Source organism: Malania oleifera, chromosome 7, assembly GCF_029873635.1.
Source record: "Malania oleifera isolate guangnan ecotype guangnan chromosome 7, ASM2987363v1, whole genome shotgun sequence".
Lineage (NCBI taxonomy): Eukaryota > Viridiplantae > Streptophyta > Magnoliopsida > Santalales > Ximeniaceae > Malania > Malania oleifera.
This window is the reverse complement of record NC_080423.1, coordinates 110,249,646-110,274,044: the sequence shown is the minus strand read 5'-3', so window position 1 is coordinate 110,274,044 and position 24,399 is coordinate 110,249,646. Positions and strand designations below refer to the sequence as shown.

The following is a 24,399-nucleotide window of genomic DNA, read 5'->3' as shown; positions in this document are numbered from 1 at the left end:
ATTGTTATTTTTTGTAATTTGTGTATATATTTTAAAATTATATTTAAATTTATATACTTATTTAATTTTAAAATACGTAAAATAAATAATTTAATAAAAAGTTATTTTTAAATATTAAAATTTTTAATTAAAATTTTAAAAAATAATTAAAATTTATAAAATTTATTTTTTAAGTTTTTGATAAATAGTTAAAAATAACAACACAAATAGAAAATTGTTAATATAAAAAAGTACATTTTTATCATCTGTTTCTTCGCGGGGAAGTCACGGGCCAAAAAAAAAACACAACCATAATTAGACTTCTTCCGACTCAGTGCTCACCTTCTTCTTCTTCTTCTTCTTCTCGCCATTTCCTCTGCAACTCTCTCTCCATCTCTATCCTTCGTTGAAACTGTGGTAGTCTACTGGGAGTAGCCGCCGTGGGTTTACCGGAAAACGACCAAATGTGTAGGTTCTAAACTGTCACCATCTCTCTCTCTCTCTCTCTCTCTGTAGAGCGTAGACTCTTAAGACCTAGTCTGTCTCTTCTACTTTTCTTCTTCGTCTCTTCTCCGTAGAAACTGTGATCGTCGGGGAGAGTAGCGGACATGAAAATACCTGAAAATCACTAAGTGGGTATGTTGGGTAGGCTTTAAAGTGTGAATCTCTCGCTCTCTGAGTACCCACCATGGAAAGACCAGAGGATGACCAAGTGGAGGTCGTGAAGAAGCTGATCTCGTCTCTCTCGGAAGAAATACCTTGCGTGCAGAACTTCAAGGGGAAATGGTCTGTTATCAAAGCAAAGCTCGCCGATCTCCAATCACAATGTTGCGATTTCTCCGATTTTCCGGGCTTCTTTTCTTGTGCTTTGTCCGCGGAGCTTCTCAATTCGCTCTCGCAAACGCTCACCGACGCCGTTTCGCTCGCTGGGAAGTGCCGGGACCCAACCTTGACGGAAGGGAAACTGAAGACACAGAGCGAAGTCGACGCGATCTCGGCGAAGCTCGATCGACATATTAGAGATGGGGAGGTCTTGATTAGGAGCGGCGTGCTTCAGGACGGCCTCTTTCCCGGCCCCGGTGAGTCGATGAGTTCGAAGCGCGAGGCCGTACGGGTTGAGTCGAGGAGTTTGATAACTCGGCTGCAGATAGGGAATCAGGAATCGAAGAAATCGGCAATGGACTCGCTGCTGAGGTTAATTCAGGAGGACGATAAGCACGTTATGATCGCCGTCGCTCAGGGTGTGGTGCCCGTCCTGGTTCGATTGCTCGATTCAAACCATCTTCTCGATTCGGAGATGAAGGAGAAGACGATTTCAGCGATTTCTAGGGTTTCGATGGTGGAAAGCAGCAAAAATGTTTTGTTAGCGGAGGGGGTTTTCCTCCTGAACCATCTTCTCCGAGTTCTCGAATCGGGAAGTGGAATTTCAAAGGAGAAAGCTTGTTTAACCCTCCAGTCTCTCACCTTCTCGAAGGAGAACGCGAGATTGGTCGGGTCCAGGGGCGGGATTTCATCTCTGTTAGAGATTTGCGAGTCCGGAACGCCTTCTTCGCAAGCCCTGGCTGCTGGTGTTCTGAGAAATCTTGCTAATTTTAAAGAATGCAAGGAGAATTTCATGGAGGAGAGTGCGATTCCAGTCCTTATTAGGGTTTCTTCTTCTGGCACTGTATTAGCCCAGGAAAATGCAATTGGGTGTTTGTGCAATTTGGTATCAGATGATGTGAACTTGAAACTTTTGGTTGCTAGGGAGGGAGGGATTGAGTGTTTGAAGACTTTCTGGGATGGGGCACTGGTGGTTCGGAGTCTCGAAGTGGCGGTGGAGATGGCGGAGACCTTGGCTTCGTGCCGGTCAGTGGCCGAAGCTCTTGTTTCTGATGGGTTTGTGAGCAGGCTTGTGGGGGTTTTGAATTGTGGGGTGTTGGGAGTGAGAATAGCCGCTGCTCATGCAGTTAATGAGCTCGGGTTTAGCCCGAAAATGAGGAAGGAGATGGGGGAATGCGGGTGTGTTTCTGCTCTGATTGGAATGTTGGAGGGTAAAGCCTTTGAAGAGAAGGAAGCTGCTGTGAAGGCATTGTCAAATCTGTTGTCATGTGCAGAAAATAAGAAGATTTTTAGGAAGGATGAAAGAGGGATGGTGAGTGTGGTTCAGCTTTTGGATCCAATGCAGAGTTTGGATAAGAAGTACCCTGTTTCTGTTTTAGCCTTGCTTGTGCATTCAAAGAAGTGCAGGAAACAGATGGTTGCTGCTGGAGCTTGTGGGTACTTGAAGAAACTCGTGGAGATGGATGTCGAAGGTGCCAGGAAGCTTTTGGAGAGCCTGGGCCGGAGTAAAGTATGGGGTGTTTTTTCTAGATCACAAAAATAATATGGAAAAGGAACTTGGGGATGATGATGATCCCTTCATCTGTATGTACCATAGTTGTGTTCCTGTTTTTATTCTTGGCTTCTTTTTAATGTTCATAGTTTTCATTTCAATTTGTCCTAGAAAAGTAAAAAGTTTCTAGCCTGATTGCTGATGAAATCTTCTTTGTAGAGATCAAATTCTGGTTTGGTGACCTAACTGGTTAGAGTTCATGTTTTTGTCCCCAAAATTTAATAAATTAATAATGATTGATTCCTTTTGTGTTCATTTCTCTTTTACTTCACTTCTCAAGTGTGTTGAGTTGATTTGATCTTCACTTCATCATTTTCTGTTTCTTTGAACAATTTTTACATATTGTTAATGCCAAATTCATAAATTTTGCTGGAACAAGATTCATGAGTATCATTTGTGTTGATTGTGAGCTTGCTTATTGCAGGGGCATGGAGACTAGTGACCTTTGTTAGTAGAGTTAAGATGCTAAAAAAAAGAACCAAAAATGAGATTAGGGACTTGAAAATCTGATTCCTTTTCTTACTGTTTCTCAATTTAGAGCAACTTAGACATCGAGAATTTTTAACTCCCGGTAATGTGTTCAACTTCTGCCCTGCTCTGCTAATCCAATCTAATCCACAGTCACTAATTGTCTTGACTTTTCCTCTTGGTTGTGGTTGAGAAAGTTCAAATGCCTCTACCATCATTTCCTGTTTAGACAAAAGACCCATACCTAAGTTCCGTAGCTTTGTTCTGCTATCCTGATCATGATTTTCCCACCCCCAGAGGGCACCTTCCCCTTTGGGCTGGTTGTGGATGAGGGGGGATTTGAACCCCCAACACCGTGGTACGTAGCCACATGCTTTGATCCTGTGTACCTGTGAGGTACACGCCCCCACCGTGTCTCCATGGGCCCCCCCCCCCCCCCCCCCCCCCCAACTCTTAGCATGTGTAGTGTTAGCCCCACTCTTAGCATGTGTAGTGTTAGAGAAGGGATATCATAAATGGGTTGCATAAAAATTTATGAGATGAACGTTTGCAGAACCAATCTGTTTAACCATCCATAAGTTTGTATAGTGTTGGTAAAAAACAGGTGACAGTTGTTATATGGACCCCAAATGTCATCTTTTACAACTGCCCTTAGTGACTAGTAGTTTATTACAAAAAAAAATGTCAAGGGATTTAGCCTGATTTTCCTCTCTGACCTCTCATTCGAGTCTACACATGTAAATATTATATCCCATGGCTCTTTGAACCAGTCTATATTCAACCTAAATCAAGTTACTCTTTTTGACCCTTAATTTCAGTTAGGTTGGTGGGTTATAGCCGTCTATTAGGTGATTATTCATGTTGTGGTGGATTTAATCCATGTGCATTTGTCTTCGGTCTACCATCTGCACTTGCCCATGTGCCCTTTGAGGAGGTAACTTAGCATGCACCTATTCTCCCTACCCCTCTCCCTACCTCCCTGCCATTTTTTTAATTAAAAAGAAAAAGAAAAATAAAGAAAACCTTACTTTGTGTTCTAAGAAAGGCATATTTGGTAAAAGAGAGCACAAATTCAATAAATAGTGCAAGAATGGTCCGTCTTCTACTGCCTTTGAAGCACGAGATTGATAATCTGTCTTCAAAGAAAATGACCATTTCTAAAGCTCAAAACATAATCTTTTTCAGGGAAACCCCTTTGGTGTTATAGTCCTTATGTTACTTTTCTGAAATTCAGAGGCAACCCAACTGCTTAAGAACAAGCAAAAGGGAAGATAAACAATGACTAAGAAAAAAGGCACAACATAAGGGGCAAATTTCTGTAACCCTAATGCTATCCCGAATAGGAAAAGAGGGTGTAAAAAAGGAAAAACCTCCATTAATCTTGATCTAGGTATTGAGTTTACTAAACTTTAAATTGTTGCGATTAGATTATTGAATTTCACAAAATGTGGCCATATCCCCTTTTCTAACACAGGCACAGGGTCTGTGGAAGACAAACTCGTTGTTGTTGGCAATCTCTTTGATGAAACTGCTGCCTCCCCGATCCTAGGCTTTCTCCTCGCCGTCATTCTCATTCACCATTTCAGCCAATTCCCCTTCGAAAAGACTCATTAATGGCTCTGCGAGGAAGAGAAACCATCTGAGAATCATTGCATCTTTAAGGGTAAAGGTTGCTTCGTACCATGAAAATACTAATGTATTGATACTTGACACCAAAATTCCAACAACCCAATAAACAAGTCCTGAATACAGTGAATTTCATGTATGGAATTAAATCAACTAATGGAAGTGATGACAGATCCAAAATCCTGTCATGTCCATTTTTTTGTGGGGGGGGTTTCGATCCTTTGATTTATCTTCTTGATCTGAAGTTAATTAACTGATTTATAGTCCAGGAAATACCCCAGAAATTCATTTTCAGCCTAGAAAATGCTCAAATAATCATCAATGGATATGCCACATTTAGATTATGACTACATAATCTAAAATTATCATTCTATTTTTGGTAAAATGTTTTATGCCGAGATTGATACCCTGAAAACATTCAAACAATACCCAAATAATATTTAAAAAAAAAAAAAAAACCAGATCAACACCTTTCACTTTTTTTTTCTTGTTCTTTCTTAAATTTGCTGAACAGGAATTACCCTACTGTGAATAGCCGCTAAACAAGCCTTCAAGTTCACATTTATCCTTTCTACCCCAAAAAAGAAAGTTCAATATATGTGCAAGACCAATTTATGTAGCAGATTTCGGTGTCCCAATCTAACAGGGATTATGTCAAGTTTGGTTCCAAAGTCTGAATATGGTGGGAATAGATTTGAATTGAATTTGTTATCTGTTTTCTGCATACTTTATTTTTTATTTTGCTCCATTCTATTCCATAAAACAAGTGTGGTATATTAGTACCTAGAAAGTTTTGAAAGGCAATTCTATGCTGTAAATATGCTACAGAGAAACAGAAGATGGATCCAATTGTTTGTCTGAATTTTCCTTTAGCAAGCAGTATATAACAATTTTGAGTTCTGACTCTTCATTCCCAGCCCATGGTAGCTGTAATGGTCTTGGGCTCAACTTTAGTGAAATATTGTCGATTTTGATCGACCGGCCTCAGGTGCTTGTATTATAAATGGCATCTCACCTAGTTGAAGCTCAAATTATCTTCAAAAGCTTAAGATTTTTCTAAGACACATCCGATATGAGACTAATATTTTTCCTAATCTAATTTTTGATGCCCTCATCAAAGTAGCACGGTCTTGGACTCAACTCAGATGAGGTATTATCTATTCTAGTCTACCGATTTCGTGAGTTTATCTTATAAAAGTCATTTCACATAATTGAAGCCCAAACTTTCTTTTGAGTTAGATTAACATAATAGGATACTTAAGTTCCATTCAATCAAGTCTTAAGCTTGAACATGAACTTCCGACTGTTAAATAGAGTCGAATGAAGTTGAAGCAAGACTAACCCAAGCAACATCCCAGTTGATTTACCCCAGTTACACTTTTACCTAAATTGAGAATTAATTTTTCTGGGAAGGACAGTCATAACTTATGATTTCTGATACCGACAAAACTAGCCAATTGCCACTCCTTTAGTACTGGCAACGTGCTCCAGTAACTTTTCTTTTTTTTGTGTTTTTTTTTTGGGATAAATCACCTCTAGAAATGGGCCTATTAGCTCCCATGCATCAGCCTATTCATTTAATATGAGTGTATGGGCTGCGTAGGCAGTAGCATTAGGCCCAGTTCTGAAATGAAGCCCTGCAAATTTAGGGCTCCCTCAGACTAGCCCAGAATGAATTTTCTTGGCTTTGGCCCACTACCCATTACTTTCCCAAAAAGAAATTATATAAAAAAAAAAAACTGTCATTTATGATCACCACCGGATTGCTTGTAACTCTGCGATTTACAATAAAAATAAAAACAACTCTGAAATTTGAAATTTGAAATTTGTAGACAAACAGGGTTTTGCTAGAAATGGCCATCACTTCACAATTCATCCCAGTTGAACCAATCAAGAGCGGTATAATATTCCTTTTTAACTCTGCAAAAACACAAGCAAAAATCAAATCAAATGATATTTTCTTTATTTTTCTCATTTGTTTGGCACTCCTAACCTTGAGCCATTTTCCTTTTTAGTTGTTCCCTAGTCCTAAAAGGTGTGTTTGTCTCATGAATTAAATTCAGACTCGGCCAGTATCGGGAAAGTACTATTAACATACGATCGACATAGCACAACTATATAGCAAAACTAGCTAGGAGAAGACTTCTTGGTCTCATTTTTGGAACATCTTAAAATAATTAGTACTTTTTATAAATACTTGTGTTTGATTAACACTCATAAGTACTCATTTTAAAAAAAAAAAAAAAACTATTTTCTCAAATTATTTTTAAAGAAAAATAAGTATTTTTTGAAAAAAAAAATTGTATTTTTTTTCTAAAAAAAGAATAATCACTTGAAAAAATACTTATAATAAGTAATTTCATACTACTGTTTAAATAAGTACTTTTTTCTATAAGTGATTTCAATGATCCCCCTCCCATGAATTTGAACAGTCCTGATTCTGTCCACCAACATAAAATATGATAATTATCACATAAAATTTTCAACACCCTTCAAATGTGGACATTTGGGATTTTCTCAGTTCATAGAATATCACTCTTATAGAGGCATTCAAAACCCAAAACAGAGCAATAATCCCCTGTTCTTTTCCTAAAGCCATACTTAGAGGAGATTGCTGCATTGGATAAGATTCCAAACCATACCTAAACCCTAAACCCTAAACCCAAGATTCCAAGCCATACTGAATGCTAAACCCTAAACCCTTTCCCTGGCTGCAGCAGACATTAATGAATTGAGTAAATCAGACTGGCCTTGGAAGAATAGCCGTCCAAGCATTAAGGAAGAAAAAACAAGATATTCAGAAATGGGGAGGCATCCAAAATCTGCAGCTCTAAAGAAGCAAGTAGAAGTTCTTCAAATGGAAATGCCTGCACCAGCTAGCTAGCTTCTTTAAGAATCATAAACATTCCGCAACACACACTGGCATTACATTATTGAGATAAAAAAAAAAGGTGATTTCGCATGCACCACTGCTCAAGCATAGGTGGGATCATTGAAGAAGGTGTTTCTGCGATTCTTATTTTGTATTTTTCTTCTCTGGATTCTTTATTGCTGTTAGAATGGATGGTGAAAAGAGTTAGTTTTCATTTTCATTTTTCTTAGGGCAAAAGATATAATTCATTAGAGTTTCAAAAATTCTAAAGACCTCTCTTGAAATTTGTCAAAAAGATACAAATTTATTCTTATATTTTTGAAAAAAGACAAGCCTTTTAAAAAAATATATATATATTTTTGACCAATCTTAGTAAAGGAGAGAAGAACTGTGTATATCCTTATTACACAATTCAAGCTCGATTAACTACATGAATCAAAAAATAATATTATGAGTTATTTTCCTCAATTGTCTCAAAATATTTAATCAATTTACAATTAGATGCACTTTTATTAATTAAAAAATAACAACAAAACACAAAAAATAAATTTAAAGAGAGAGAGAGAGAGAGAGAGAGAGAGAGAGAGAAGAAGAAGAAGAAGAAGAAGTGATGAGCATTGCAACAGATGCATGGGTGGATCAACTTTTTCCCAAAATGAAAAAGGGAGCAGAGACTTTCATATGAACATGCTTAGGGATGGGTCTTATTCGTGAAGACACTCCCAACTCTCTATAATGGCTTTAAATGTAGAAATCAGAAAAGGGGCTATATTGAAAAAAACCCCATGTGCTAGGATTGGAGTATCCAACTCAACCAGCCTACTTACTGCATCCATATTAATTTCTTCTCTTATGGCACTGCATCTCCATGCATCCTTCCCTCCATTCCAATTTCCTAACCTAGCCTTATATTTGGGGTTTAGTGCTTAAATTCAAATTTATGTTGTTTGGCTTTTGTGGAGCCTAGTTGCATTCAATCTGGATGATGATTCGATTTTTCTTTAATGAAAGATTTCTATCCTAAGGCTTATTGTGTTCATGGACTAAGCGGCCCAAGTCGTACTTCTGGGGGAAAATTTTTTGGGCCCATTTTGTAGCCCATTCGGAACCGATATGCAGCATATAAAATGATTATTTTTTGGGTGATTAAGGTAAGTGGTCACACTTTGCCAGAAAGCGAGAGAGAGGGAGAGAGAATATTGTACCGCCACACTCTCTGTATTTTTCTTCCTGATAATAGTGAAATCCTTGCAACTCCGTGGACGTAGGTAAAATTATCGAACCACGTAAATATTGTCCTGTGCGTGTGATTGATTTTTTTTTTTTACCTGTATTCTTTTTTTATTTTGTTTCTCACAGGTTTCGGGAATTTGTTGTTAATTCTCAACATATGTTAATTTAAATAATTGAAAGTGTAAAATCACATTGAAGTTTACCATTAAAAATTCATGCTCTCAAACATAATTCAATTTCTTTTCATGTATTTTTCTGATTATATTGTAGCAGGGTTAATACAATGTTAGAATGCTACTAGTGAAAAGAAAAAAAAATTTAGTAATTTTTTTTTTTTTTAAAGATGAGGAGAGAATAATATAAATGCATATATAAAAGGAAAATGTTGTTTGTGGTGTTATTTATATAATTGAAGTGAAACTAAGGAAGATTATTCGGGAAATGGGATTATCCACACACGATAATAAAATAATATAAAAATGAAACACGTTAATTTGGTTCAGAAGTGTCTACATCCGCAAATTTGTAAGAAAATCTCTATTGTACTGAAAATAAGTATTCTTAGTTTGAAACTCAATTACAAATAAAAATAACTCAAAATTAAATTTCTCTTTTAGAAAATTTAAAAAAAAAAAAAGCTCTAAATGTTCAAATACTATGATATATGAACAGTAGGTCTTAGTTGAAGGGAAAGTACTCTCCTGATGCATAGTTAGGTCTTTCATCATCACAATGATTTTGGTTTGACCAGCTAGTTAACTTTGTCTTCTATATTTTAATTAGATTATTCAAAAGTTAATAAGAATCATAAGAGGTTTTATTGCAAATCAATCTCTTAATGCACAACTAGACTTGCTTTCATCCTCGGAAAGATTTCACCAACTTAGGCCTCTTGTCCTTCATGCAAAAGTCTTCTCATATCTTACGAACTTCAAGTGGCCTCTTCTTCTCTTCAAATATAATTCTTCGGAGAGATTAAAGAGCACTATCCCAATACAAATAAGGTCTTGATCATTCAAGAAGTGTTTACTTGGATGATCAACTGGGGTCTCTTAACTTTCTCCGATGCTACTAACCTTAATTAGATCGCCCTATAAATATGAACCACTATCGTAATTTTACTATAAGTGAGTCTCTTTTATCTTCCAACATTTTCTTCTGCGACCTCAGGGGTTGTAGGAGAGTTTACTCTTCCCCTCTTTCCCCCTCCATTCTCTGAGTTTATTTTATAGGCATAGGCTCCTCTTCTATTTTTTGTTGCATAATATATGTATTTTGCCTATTAACATTTTGACACGTAATGAATAAAAAGATCTCATTTAAAATCGCAACACATCATTTTACTCACAATAATGTGCTGTTATTATGTGACAAATATTTGAACATAAAAAGTTTCTAGTGCTATTTTCGGACGCATAGCAATGGAGCGTGAACCTATATTAGAAAGTATAATACAAAAAATGATAGTCTAATTTATTTCTTGCCAAATCAATAAATCGAGATTTATTGTAAGACAAATTATGATAATAATCATTAGGTGGACCTCAAGCTAGTGTAATAAATCACAAAATATTTTATCTTTTATGCTTCTTTTTTTTTTGAGATCTTTGCTTGAACAAATTCAACATATAAATTATATATTAAATTTTATTTAAACCCAAGCAGCTCCAAATTCAAAAGACTTTAATGAAAATTTAAAATTTCAAAGAGGATCTTAGTAAAGTTCCTATGAAGGAGGTCCACTTCTCAAATTCCATTTTTATTTTTTGGAAAATAGGGCTATTAATCATGCTTAATGATGTCAAACATATATCTAATAGTCATTTAAATACTTTGTGAATTTAATTAAAAATAATCATAAGGAAGGCATTTAAGGGACAGTTGTCGCAACTAGATTTAAAACCAGCAATTGTAAGATGTCACGTTAATATTTGGACTCATTTATATATTTTGATTACATAGGAACTCCAACCACCAATGAGCCATTCGGACCCTCTGGTGCGGCACTAAACCTACAGATCAACATCCCCCGCCCTCAGGTCTCGCTGATCAAGGTAAAATCCAGAATGCGGACACAGCTTCTATGCATCAGTTGGACGTTCGGCCAATCCGAACCCTGGGACACATTTCCATTACCATCTACGTGTCCCTACTGGCTCATAGAGAACTCTTACCATCCACAGTCCCCTTTGACTCATAGAGCGAACTCTCACCATCCATAGTCCCCGCTGGTTCACAGAATAAACTCTCACCATCTACATGTACCGCTAACTTCGTGAGTATATCTACATGAAATTGAATTCCTGATGCTTCTTCTTACTTGTTGAAGTCTTTCCACCGCGCCATGACCATGGAGGCGACCCATTTATATCATTAATCATATCTTAGATAACCTAATTATGTCACAATTTAGGTTAACCTAACATTTGAGCCCAATCGAATTTTAGAACATATTATACAAATTTATTTTGAAATGCTATTAACTTAAAAATTTATCAGATTAAAATTGTTCAAGAATATATATATACAAGATGTAAGGTAACATGATTAGACTATTTAACTAATAATTTTTTATTTAATTGTGAATAAAATATTTTGCAATTGGTTGGTTTCAGTTCTTATGTGTAAGGATCGTTTCATACGAGTATTTTTTTTTTCCAAAGAGACTATATATAATATCGTACAAGTAATAAGAAATTACAAATATCAAGATTAATTACCAAAATTGTCTTTAACTACGCTCTCTCAAAGAAAAAGCCAAAATGGTCATCAAGAAAAAAGATAATTAATGGGATAAATGATCACTATTTCATTAAAAACAAAAAACAAGTTAGTCCTCTTTGGGACTTGAAAATATATATATATATATATATATATATATATATAAATTTTCATATTTGATTATCAGAAAAAGTTAAAAAGAAAATAATATAATAAAAAATTTTCTTTTACATATCGTTAAGATTTAATTTTTTTAAATTTATAATTATATTAGAACAAATGAAAAATAAGCGTTCTTTCTAAATTCTTAATACGAGTAAAATCTTACCTTACAATTCAGGTCTCAAGCTTACATTTATATAGATCAGTACAAAACACAGTATAAATTTGTGTTTAATTTCTTTCAAATTCATATAAATTTAAATTCAAAATCTAAAATTGGGCATGGTATATTTTATTTTTTTATTTTTTATTTTTGAAAAAGTTAAGGAAAAAAACTTTTCAAGTGTGAACAACCCTCAAGCAATATGTAATATTTTAGATGTGATGTGTGGTGTGTTTGTTTTGTAGCACTTTTGGAGATTTGGAAGCAGGAAGAGGCCAGAGGGCAGAGGACACCTCTCCAACTCATTTGCTCCCAACACCAAACTTCAAAAAGCTAAAGTGGGTTTTAACTAAAATTAATATTATATAACACACCAAAAATTAATATATTAAATAAATAAATTTAAAAATATTTTTTTATATTAATTTTTTCATGATAGTTCCTCATCATTATGGACCTTGCAATGGATTTTACTCGGTTTTAGTTTTATAATTGCATTAAACAAGTTGTAGAATCATAAGCATTAAAGTTTAATCATAATTATAGTACTTTAAAGTTTAATCAAAGACAATCATTAATGAGAGACGAGATCATCCAAGTCGTGACCTAGTTCTCTCGGTTGGTCGTCTATTATAGAGAACTTTTAAGGCTCTTTGGATTAAGGATTTTGTTTGAAAAAGGGAAGGAAAAAAAATTAAGAAGAAAATATATTTTTATTATATTTTTATATTAAATAATATTAAAAATAAAAACTTATTTTAATACGATGAAAAACTAAGAAAAATCAAATACACAAAATTTAAAAATCTTAAACGTTCAAAATCTCATACCTCAGATCATTACCATGTATTAATTTGTTTTGGTAATCCCAATTCTCATCAAGCTCACATCCTATTTTTAATACTTCAACTACAAAAACCCAAAATACTTGAAACACAAAACAGAAACAGCCCATCTGAGAAGAAACCCGTTTGCACGATTACATCAACACCAGCAATTCCTCATCGTCATCACCATCAACATCAACGTCATCAAGACAACTGTGTTCTATCTTTCTGATCATGATCAAGAGGAGCATCTAGTGAGTAATACTGAAAAGTCAAAGAGGGATGCTGTGGTAGTGTCTGGACATGTAGGCGGAGATGACGGAAAGCAAAAGCAGGGAAATGAAAGAGAGGTAGGAGAGGACGACGGAGATGGTGCTTCGCCGGCAGAACTTGCCGAACTGGTTGCAGATGGAAACCCAGCCGGTGTGCCGGTTCCCGTACTGCCCCACGTACCCTATCGCCGTCGCCGCCGCACACGCCGCCAGCACCAAACCCATCATCATCTTCAATACATAAATATCAAAAATAAAAATAATTAATTAATAGCTCTACAAATTAGTTAATCCCTGAATCTCAATAATGTTATATATGTATGAATTAAACAATTTTTTTTTTAAAAAAAATTAATGAATCACCAGATCATGAAGAAACAATAGAAAGTAGGTAGAAGGGTTAATTGAGCCCTGGCGAGCGAGGAAGAAGGCGAGGAACAGGGAGACCACACAGAAGGCACACGCAACAGCATTCGCCAACGCAAAGAACCTACGGAGAATATCGAGCAACCCAATTTAAAAAATGAAATTCGGATCAGAAAAACTTGAAATTTTGCCTGAAATTTCGTGGGTGTTATTATTATATCATCATGAAAAGTGTTTGTATGAATGAAATCTTACTTGAAAGCAGATGAGTAGCTGTACTTAGCATCGATCTCGATCCCAAATATCACAGTGCTCTGCTTGTTGGTCACCATGAGGCATGTGGCGGTCAATGCCGTGGCGAATGCTAAGATTCTCAGGAAAATTTGGGCTACCTGGAAAATTTTCTGGGTTTTCTGAAGTGGGTTTTGCGTGAATTTGTCGCCGGTGATCGCCATTGATGATTGAGCTATCAGATCTTCCGGTATGGAAGGTCTAGCTGTGGAGCAGAAAAGGGCAGAAACAGAGAAGAGAGAGAGAGAGAGAGAACAGCGCTGCTGTGGCTGTCTGAAAGAGAGGGAGGAGCTTAATTTTTTGGAGCTATTTGAAAGAGAGAGAGAGAGAGAGAGAGACTCTGTATACGTGTTTTGAGGGAGAGAAAGTGATGTGAACAGGGCTGTCGAAATCTGAATAAGAGGCTAGCCAGGAGAGTAGTGGTCAGTGGATCTGTTGCTAAATTCATGAGTAGTGTTTGGTTTGGTACCGTGTGGTGGGATTGGTATTAGGCTTAATGATCGGCTATTGCAAATTTGTGGTATTGTAGACCATAGACTTGGTTATTTTCCCTTTTAGCCTTTTTGAATTTTTTCCCCTCTTCATTTGGTAAGAAAAAAAGTTCATTTTTTATTTTGTTTTTGAGCAAGGAAATTTTGAAAAATATAAATACACTTGGCTAAAATTTTCTCCAAGGGTAAAGATTGTAAAAGACCGCCTTTACATTCACATCATTACGTGACTTAATAAAAAAAATAATACTTCTCCTTTGTTGATGCTAAAAATCGAGCTTTAGTATTCAATTTCATATGTCATTAGTGATCACTTATATCTTGAAAAAAGAAAATAAGAAATCTCAGTATCTTTAGGAACTATCAACAAATAAAAATTATCATAAATTTAATTGATCAAAGTTACTTATATTCAACTTACAGTTTCAATATTACACACGACCTATTAGTGGGCTTATGCTATATAGTCTTACAGCTTGACATTGTGTATATACTAAGAACTTAAAGCATATTTTATTATATGATCTGCAAATTTATACATAGGTCTGTGTCATCATGGGTCCACGTGGTAAGAGGACTATTTCATTTACTCTAAAGTTGTCATGTAGACCCATAAAAACACAGACCCTTGTCATCAAGTATTTTCCTATGTAATGTATACTCCTCCTTACTTTGCCTAATTTCCTATTTATATTTCGTAATATGACTTAAATGGCCTTATCAATTTGGGATTATTGTCTCTATGTGGGGCATAAGACCCTTCATCTTTTTTTCGTTTTATTTTTAAGTGGCTTAAGTCATTTGCCGATGGCTCCTTATTAAATGTTGACATACTTTATCCTTATCAATGTAATTAATTAATAATATGATTTATCATGATCGTTCCATCATTCATAATAAATACATGTCAAATATTGAAAATTGAGGAGTCCATTTATTTTTCTATAAAAAAATTTATAGTATTAATATGCTAAAATTGAAACATACTACTTTGAGTAGTAAAGTTTCTTTTATATGCAAAATTAAGTGTCATTGTAATGTAACAAATGATGCAAGTTGAAAACGATGCACTCTTTATATATTAGAAGTCAAAACTTTTTTAAAAAAATAAACCCATTTGATTTGTGGAGTAAGTTATATTTTTTAAATAATAATTTATGTATATTATATATTTTTATAACTTTTATTTTAATTAACTTGATAATAATTTAAAATACAATAAATTACTAATTTTAAGGTCAAGCCCTAAATGATTTGGCATCTAGTCAATGTTCTATAGAATTTCATATTGATAGTTATGAGGTTCAATGGTTTTAATATTTATGTTTGGTTATGAAGGAATATGAGAGAAAAAATAAAATAAAATATGTAACAAACAAATAAATAAATTTTCTATTCTTATTTTTAATTAAATTTAAATATTTTTTATTCTTAAAGTTATTTGAGATTTAAAAAAACATAAAATAAAAAAATTAATTAATGTAAATGGTAGCTACTAAAATTCAAACGGTAGCTAAACTACTTCTTGTTCGATTCTTTTGACTATTTTGGTAAAAAGAAAAAGTTTTGGTCTAGAAGACCCACATGGATATAGACTACACACGAAGAGAATTACTCATTTCCATTCTTAAAATTTTTGCCACTAATTAAATTATTTAAACATAAAACATTGTTAATGGTCAAATCGTTAAGATACTATTTATTAATTAATAATTACTTGAAGCAAATTATTAGACGTACAATGATGGGACAATCCTTCAAATTTCATTTGACAATACCAAATTAATTCAGATCCATGGTCTCTCTTGATAACCTTTATGCATAAATTATTATCTAAGACCTCCTATTACCAAGAAGTCCCATGACCATTTGGACCAAACCCTAGAAATCATAAGACTTCTTTATCGATTACTATCTATATCACTTGTGTTGACGCAAAATTTAACAAGTCCACCAGTGATTCCTAATGACGCTCAAGAGAAAGCATTTTTTTTCATAAGAACATATGTTTTGGATTAGAGAAATCTACCTCCACACAAAGATAAAAAAAAAAGTGTTTATAAGAGTCTAAAGATACAAAGACTGAAACCTTAACTTTTTTCGTAATAGAAGAGTCAACGTCAATGTGTCGCAATGTGATTAGTCTTATTTAATCCTGACAACATATATCTTATTTGTTCTTATTTAATTCTATCAAAACTTGTTTTTATTTATTTAAAATTTTCCCAAATTTTTAATATGGGTCACATATTTTTCTCATTGATCCACACAAGAAAATTTTGGTAAAGAACATAAAAGCCCAAACAAAAACGAAAAACAATATGTAAAGGACTTGACACGGCACGCAACTACGCATTGTACGTCGGCAAGCGTACAACACCCGAACTGCACAGCCCGTTTGAACGCAACGGTTATGGGTCTCAGATTGCTTCTCTATCAAAAACTTTTCCGTTATTTAATATATGCGTACACACTACCCTTCACTTTCTTTTCTTTTCTTTTCTTTTCTTTCGCTGATGATTTGTGTTGTGTCCTTCTATGATCTCCTTACAATGCCCTTCTTCTACTTTCTCACTTCACGTTTGGTTTTCTTTCTTTCCTTTTTTTTTTTTTTTGGCCTCTTTTGCCACTTCTTTGACAACTCGACCTTATTTTAACAAAACCCGGGCTCAAACATACCGTAGTTGCTAGGAAATATATATATATATATATATATATATATATTTTAGACTACTTTTACGAACTTAATCGACCTTTTATGATTTTTTAATTCTATGTTACAGAAGTAATTTAGTGAATATGTTGTACACATGTAATTGAATTTAATCAAGTCAAACTCAAGTTTTAAGAACCTACGACTGAGTTACACTCGAGAGAACTTGCAACTCAGTTATACTAGAATTCACCAGTCTAATCAAACAGCTTAAGGGTATCCAATTATTTTGTTATAACTTAATTGGAATGCACTCCCGACGTTTGATTCATATAGAATGTCTACCCTTAAAGATGTTTTTCTTATACTATTTTATATTATTAAAAATAACAAAATTGTTTGTACGAGTGATTTCTCCCCTAATTATTATATCCTTACCCAATGATTTTTATTTTATTATCATAAAATTACATAAAAATAGACATTATTACTTCTAAATCTAAAGCTTAAACTATGTATTCTTAAAGATACAATATTTTAATTTTAGAATCCCCAAGAAAAAAAAAATTCCTCTCTTTTTCAACAATTAAAGATGACTGCTTCACAAAAAAATTTAAAATGACCATTTTTTTAATACTTTAATTCTCACTTTATGTTTGGAGCGTGCACAGAATTCTCCTTAAATTTGAATTAATCCAAATTTAAATTGTAAAAGTCATGTTTCCGAACACTAAAAAATAATTTAAAATAATTATTTTTTTTAATACTTTAACTCTCGCCTTATGCTCAAACCTTAAATTTGAACTCGTGTGAATTTATTTTATTCATATTATATATATATATATATATATATATATATAATGTTGAATTTCATTTAAATTCAAAAAATCCAAATTTAAATTCTAAAATTCATGCTTCCAAACACTATCTCAACAAATGTTTACTTCTATTTTGAACATAATACTTGTTATCTCGATTTCAATACTCTAAAAACAACATAAAAGTATTTAATAATAATAATAATAATAATAATAATAATAATAATAAGAAGAAGAAGAAGAAGAAGAAGAAGTTTTTTATTTACCTAATGTATTTTTAAAAAAATTTAATTTCAAATGGGAACAAATTTTCCACTGCAATTGCTTATGATTGTTTTGAACAGGCTGCAAGTGTTTATACCTATTTTAGTAAAAATAATAGTCATGGTGTCATACATTTGAAATGAACAAGAGAAAAATAAGTCTACATATGATATCATTGTTATTAGAAATAGGATAGGATAGACACAAATTGTTGTAGTGTGACACGTGTTTGTCTTTGGAGCCCTCACATCATCTTTCCACTTACCAAGTTCAATTTTTTGCATTTTAGAAAGCAATTGGTTATATTCTACCCACCCTTTCTACAATGATAAAACATTAGGAGAAAAAAATTTAAGAAAAAAAAAAATCTAAGTCAATTTATAACTTATCTTCGTTCTATAATGGATATCTAACAATTGCTTAGAGGTTGAATTATTTAAGAGATTTCGATTTTAAATCTTGTAAAATGATCGAAAGATGCGTGTTGGAATTTGTGTATTTTCAAGATGAGGGTGAATTGGAATTTTAAAACTTCTTCATAAGTTAAATCAGATATCAGTAATACACAACCTAAGGTCTTTCTAAGCATATATCAATTGCACAGATAAAAATAATATGTGAAAATTAAATCATACTTAGCATTCACAATATATCAAATATAACATACATGTGTAGGAAATAAGGAAGCACAAGATATGATATCGGGGTTTGGCCAATACTGCCTGCGTCCCCGCCTCAAGCTCACAAGTAAGAAGATTCCACTGATACTCTCTTACCGAGTGGAGCGACACAGTTTACAACACCCTCTTTTTACTGGGCGTGAGAAACCCCAGGTCAAATTCATAGGACTGACCCCAACCTTTACAACTTGATCCTTACGGGTTAGATCAACACCCCCTCAGGTCTTGCCTGTAATATAATCAAATAATATAAAATTTGTGTACAATCAAGATGCTTCTTACGCTAAGCATATATGTACCACAATAAGCACAATACAACCAATGCACTCAAATATGATAAAAGTTAATGCTCAAGTGAGTATATCAAATATATCTTTCAATTAAATAAATTATATGATAATTTGAGAGTGAGACCTTTTGATTCAATATAGTATATTCAATAAATGAATAATTAAAGGTGCTTTAAAAATATCTCAAAATATTTTATCAAATATTAAGCACAATAGATATTAAGATTTAAGCCTGCAAAAATATTTTTATCAAAAACACAAAACAAGCTTTTGAATCTTGCAATAAGGATGCAAGTTCTCAAACTATGAATAGTTTTTCCCAAGATATATTTATGAATGAAAATACAATGGGAGAAACTTTAGCTAACTCTCAAAAATCAATATCAACCAATACAAGTATAAGAGAGTTTAAGCTTTAAAGAAATGTATACATGCCCACAATATATGAGTATTCACTCAATCCTCAAATTGCAATAACTTTACAAATGAAAATGAAGAACACAATGCACTCTTTCTAAAATAGGTAATCCATAGAGTATGAGAAAGAATTTTAACAATGAGTTTATGAAAATGTGGGAGTATGAAAGATTTTAGCACAATAAAATTTTCAGAGGATTTTAACTAATCACTTTGCTAATCTCTTTTAATTTGAACAAATGAGGGAGTATATATAGTTTTTCCAAAAAATATAACCGTTAGGGATTCAATGGGTATTTTTGAAAATTTTTAAAAATGTTTAATTAAAAATAATCCAGTTTAACCATGGTAAAAATCTTGCCAACCCGAGAGGTTCGGTCAACCATATTCAAGGCCGGACGACCGTATAACTATGTTCGGTTGACCGTGACACTTTTGAACTGCAGATATGGTCGACCGTCTCGAGACGATTTTGAACCCTTCGTAGGTTTGGTCGACCATGGCTAAGGTTTGGCTGATTGCTCATATGGTTTGGTCAACCGTGACCAATTTGAACAACACAAACGGTCGACCAAACAGTTGGAGTCTCAGACATGTGTTGCTTCGGTCGATCGAAGGCGGTGTGTTCAAAACAGAACGGTCAACCGAGAGAAGTTAACATATTGACTTCTAACTTGTTTGGTGGACTAAAGCTTTTACACTGCCTAGGGTTCGGTCGACCGAGGCTTAGTCTTTTCGGTTCTGTCGACCAGAGCTTGGTCAAAAGTTGACTCCACGACACAGTGGTTCGTTCGACCGAGGTGGTCGATCGAGGGCATTTCAAATTTACTATTTTGCCTTAAATTTGACCCAAAATGTAACATCCTAACCCTCCACGTGGGACCCAGGGTGCTACTTTAGTGACGTCTGTGTACCTGATACCATATTCATTATATAAAAGTAGTGGAAATAAATAATACATTCTCCAAAACATTACTAGAGTTCTAAACTACTTTTATACATAAAGATCTCGAAATATCCATATCACAATTCAATAGAAAAAAGAGAACTAACTCAATCCATACAACCATAATACATATCGGAGACTTCAAACATAACTGAAACACATTAGAGTTACTACAGACATTCACAAAAACTAGCTATCACTCTGCCCAAAACTTGCTAAGCTCAATCTCGAGATGGTCCTGAAAAGATGATTTATAAATTAGGTTGAGACACTTCTCAGTAAGGCAAATTAAGTTAATATCAGTGTGTGGCCAACATGAGTTTTAATGTATGCAAAATATAACTATTTGTAAATCAACAACAACTGAGAAAAACACATGCAGACTATATTTACACACACATAAACATTTATAAGCAAGAGTTTCCGAGGATAGGGGAGATTACACTCCCATTCATGTAATGCCTCTTTGCTCTGATACTGTTGGTAACATTGCCATTTTTAATTGGGTGAGGCTACAACTGATACTTACCAGGGCACTCACCTTACTGAGTAAGCTCTCAGACAGAGAGTTTTACTCCACCATAAACATTCATGCATTTTAATTCGCATACATGTATGTACTCACACCTTTACAGTTGAATAATATGTATTTGCTTCCTTAGTATAAACCAGTTCAATGAATAATAGCACCATTTATGTAAATTAACTTATATGCATTAAAGACACTCATTGGGACTAATGACATACTTAACCCCCATGACAAGTTGTGCGGTCCAAAGGTTGGACTATGCCCTAGGGGATCAACCCAGACAAAGTCAAAGTAATCATCTGTTAAATACGTCTACAGGCATCCACAACCCAATTACAGGTCCAATTGCCTTATCACTTCCCGGTCCGGACCCCAAGGAAGGTACAACCTTTACGTAGGCCAGTCGACTGAAACCACCCTACACCTCTTAGTACAATGTGGGTGCACATGGCCAAATAGTAATTCCCTAACAACTGTACCGTGCTTACAATACAATTAGTCCTCAGGGTTCTTAAATCATATCATGCAATTTAAGTAATAAAAACTATTGTATACACCCATTTCGTATAAAATGTGTCATTTAATAAAGCCTGGCCCCTGTCGTCAAATAAAACTCGGCCCTCAGCCGTTAAATATAACTTGGCTCACAGTTGTTATATATAACCCAGCTTACAATCATTAAATAAAACCCGGCCCTCGGTGGTCATATCAAATCTCAGTATTTTGCAAAGGCAGTTCCACTATTTTCATAAACAATTCAGTATTTTCACAACTAATGTAAATCCCCATTCTAGGATGTATTTTCATAACCATACTCAGATTCGGTTATACAATAAAACCATATAGATTATTCACCTGCCACACGATTTCAGTATTTGAATATAATCCAATAAACAACCAGGAAAAACATAATATATTTAGTTTGTATGATAAACCAAGTTTTCCACCATTCATTTTATTCAAAATACCATAAGATATAATCGTAGTTTATAAACCCCTTTTTGAACGGTCGATTTTCGAAATAACTTTGAAACTATAGGTATACATACATATAACACCTTTTAATCAGTTCAAATTCGATAAAAACCTGACTTAACTTAATCCCCTTACCTATTCCTGAAAAATAAATCGATTCTGTTCGATAACAGAAAACCCTAGATTTTTAATCCCGCCGCCGAAAATGAACTGACAAGCCGAGAGAGAAGGGAAGGATGATCGGAGACCGAGCACGGGCTCCGGGTGAGCCTACGGGAGAGAGAGAGAGAGAGAGAGAGAGAGAGAGAGAGAGAGAGAGAGAGAGAGATGTTTGTTATGTTTTAAAAACACCTTGCTTACTACTTGAGTAAGCTTACCCACAGGAAAACCATCGACGACTTTCCCTGCCCTCACAAAACCGTCGATGGTTTGGCAGTTGACCCTCCCCTGTTGACTGAAACAGGCGACGATTTTTCTTAAGCTCTATAAAACTGTCGACGGTTTGGGTCTTGCCAAACCAATTTCCTTTTTTTCCTTTCTTTTCCTTTATTTCTCTCTTCCTTATTTATTTTCTTTTATTTTTCGGGTTCGAGTTTCTACACAAAAAATCCAACGTCAGTCGACCCTGGTTAGGTTCCCTACGGTCAGTCTATGGCCTTTGAGCATTAAATTCTTATCATGCATGCGATGCAATTATTACAATCCAAAAACTGAAATGCATTTACAATAAAAATAAATATCTTCTTCTTATTTTGCTTGTGTGCATGGAAAACGCCGGATGATGTGAACTTTAAGTTCCCTCTAGGTTTCCATTTCACCTATATTTTATGTCCGTATAATCATGTAAACATGTTCACATACTAATTGCACACATAAGATACTTATGCTTTGTCAGTATCAAAATAGGGATCGAACTTAAAAAGTCAACAATGCATGACAAAAAAAAAAAAAAAGGAGTTTTAAAATTTATTATGTAAGAAACATCTCAACAATTAGAAATTGTAATGTTTATGTTAGATTTATGTTCATACTTCTTGATCAAATTAGAAAGAAAAATGAGACAGAGGTAGTTTGTTTTTTATTATGTAAGTTGTACAAACTCAAGTGCAATCAATCTTAAATGAATAAAAAAAGAAGAGAATTTTGAAATTTCAAAGTCATTGTTGAACAAAAAATAGAAAAAAAAAAAAAAAACAAGAGACCATTAATTTTTATAGATGAGAAAAGACATTCTATTATGAAGATTGTGAAAACTCAATAGCACAACTCAACAGGAAATGTTTTCTTGATATTATTTATTTTTTTGTACAAGTGTTCAAAGATGTCTATTTAAACAATTATTTTATATTACAAAAAATCTTAAAATATTCAAGTGATTGTCACAAAATTACGATTTTGGTATTGTTTTAAGATAGCATTTGAATAAATTTGTACACACTCTTCATCCATGAGTTATTTTCATCCATATGATGGGATAGTTATTGAAAAAATGAACAAACTTTACCTAAGTCATTTCAAAATCTATTGCAATAACTCTAGACCAATTATTGTTCATATGATCAATTAATCTCAAAGGAATCATCTCATTAAAAAATACAAGTATACAAATTTAGAACAAAAACACTGACTTTACTAAGGTTTCGCAAAAAGACAAAATTTTTTTTTGAGATTTTAAAAATCCTAAGGATCTCTCCTAAAATTTATCAAAAAGATACTAACGTCCTCTTATATTTTAAAAAAATAAGTCTTTTGAACAGAGATTTGTGTCTTTTTAGCAAATTTTAAAATAAAATCTATAATTTTTTTAAAATTCCAATGAAAGTCCCTACCTTTTTGCCAAATCTCAAGAAGGTCTATCTTTTACCAAACATGTGGATTTTTGAAATAATTCCTATAGACAACGTTCTAGCTAAAGATTGTTTTCTTTCTTTTATATGACACGTAAATATCATGAGTTGTTTTCTTTTATATGACATGTAAATATCATGAGCCATCGAATAGATAGTAATAAATATTATAATAATATATAAGCTACTAATGTTTAGCATACTTAATGTGAATAATTTCTAACAATGAAATACTTTGTGTTTTTTTATAAAATTTATTCATTTTATTTCAATTCTAGATTTTGCATTTGTAATTAACAGTTAAACTAAAAATCTATAATAACTTTTAAATATGAAGAATACAGTTTCAACTTGTACACACATTCTATAGATTTGCCAATCCCCCACTAGCCAATTTTAGCTAAGCAAGCTTGATAATCAAAAAAGTAAAATTGTCTTCTTCATTTTGTTGTTGAGTTATTCTTCTTAGTAATGCTATTTTGATTATCCTGTCATTAAAGTGGAACAAAACAACCGTTATAAGTAATCCAATTCTTCGTGTCTTTAGCCGCCTAAATAAGTATATTTTGACAAATATTTGTAGCATTTGAAATAAGGACAAAGCACACCGACCACACTTTAAGTTTCAAAAATTTCACCGACCCGTTTCAACATTTAATTTTTAAAACTATTACCCTATCCCTAACTTGTCATGGCCAAAAACGAGACAAGACGTGCATCATTTTGTCAAGCCTTACAAGGGTTTGCAAAATTTTCAAAAGGTTTTGTTGCCCTTGAAATAGTTTTATAGAGTCCCCCTCTTTGAAGTGTAACAAAACAAGGTTACCCCAAATTCCAACATTCTAGCCTAATACTGACTTGTCCCAGAGTCTTTCCATGCTACTTTTGGTTCACAAGAACTTAAAATTTTATGCAACATCCTCATATGAACATGAACAATGACTTTAAACACATCTCGTGGGCCACCTCTTGACCAGACTCGACAGTGACCAAAACTATCCCCAACACAGACAAATAAACTTTACCTTGCCCTTGATGGGGTAAAGGTAAAATAACTTCTACCACTGATAGATTGAAATATTCATAAATCACCCTTTTCTCGATCAATGAATGAGAATGATCTGCATATTTTTTC

General features: G+C 33.8%; 2 protein-coding genes across 2 annotated transcripts; one reads left to right on the top strand and one right to left on the bottom strand.

Annotated features, from left to right (window-relative positions):
- Positions 1-240: 240 nt before the first annotated feature.
- On the top strand, positions 241-2,596 carry LOC131160221 (uncharacterized). The gene has a single exon (XM_058115655.1). It carries the CDS (start codon positions 668-670, stop codon positions 2,342-2,344), a length of 1,677 nt encoding a protein of 558 aa, XP_057971638.1. The 5' UTR covers positions 241-667; the 3' UTR covers positions 2,345-2,596.
- Positions 2,597-12,396: 9,800 nt separating this feature from the next.
- Positions 12,397-13,852, bottom strand: LOC131160735 (CASP-like protein 1F1). Its single transcript, XM_058116612.1, has 3 exons — positions 13,319-13,852; positions 13,061-13,187; positions 12,397-12,928 (listed from the first exon to the last, which is right to left on the bottom strand). The coding sequence occupies exons 1-3, from the start codon at positions 13,516-13,518 to the stop codon at positions 12,698-12,700; spliced, it is 558 nt and encodes a 185-aa protein (XP_057972595.1). The 5' UTR covers positions 13,519-13,852; the 3' UTR covers positions 12,397-12,697.
- Positions 13,853-24,399: the final 10,547 nt, after the last annotated feature.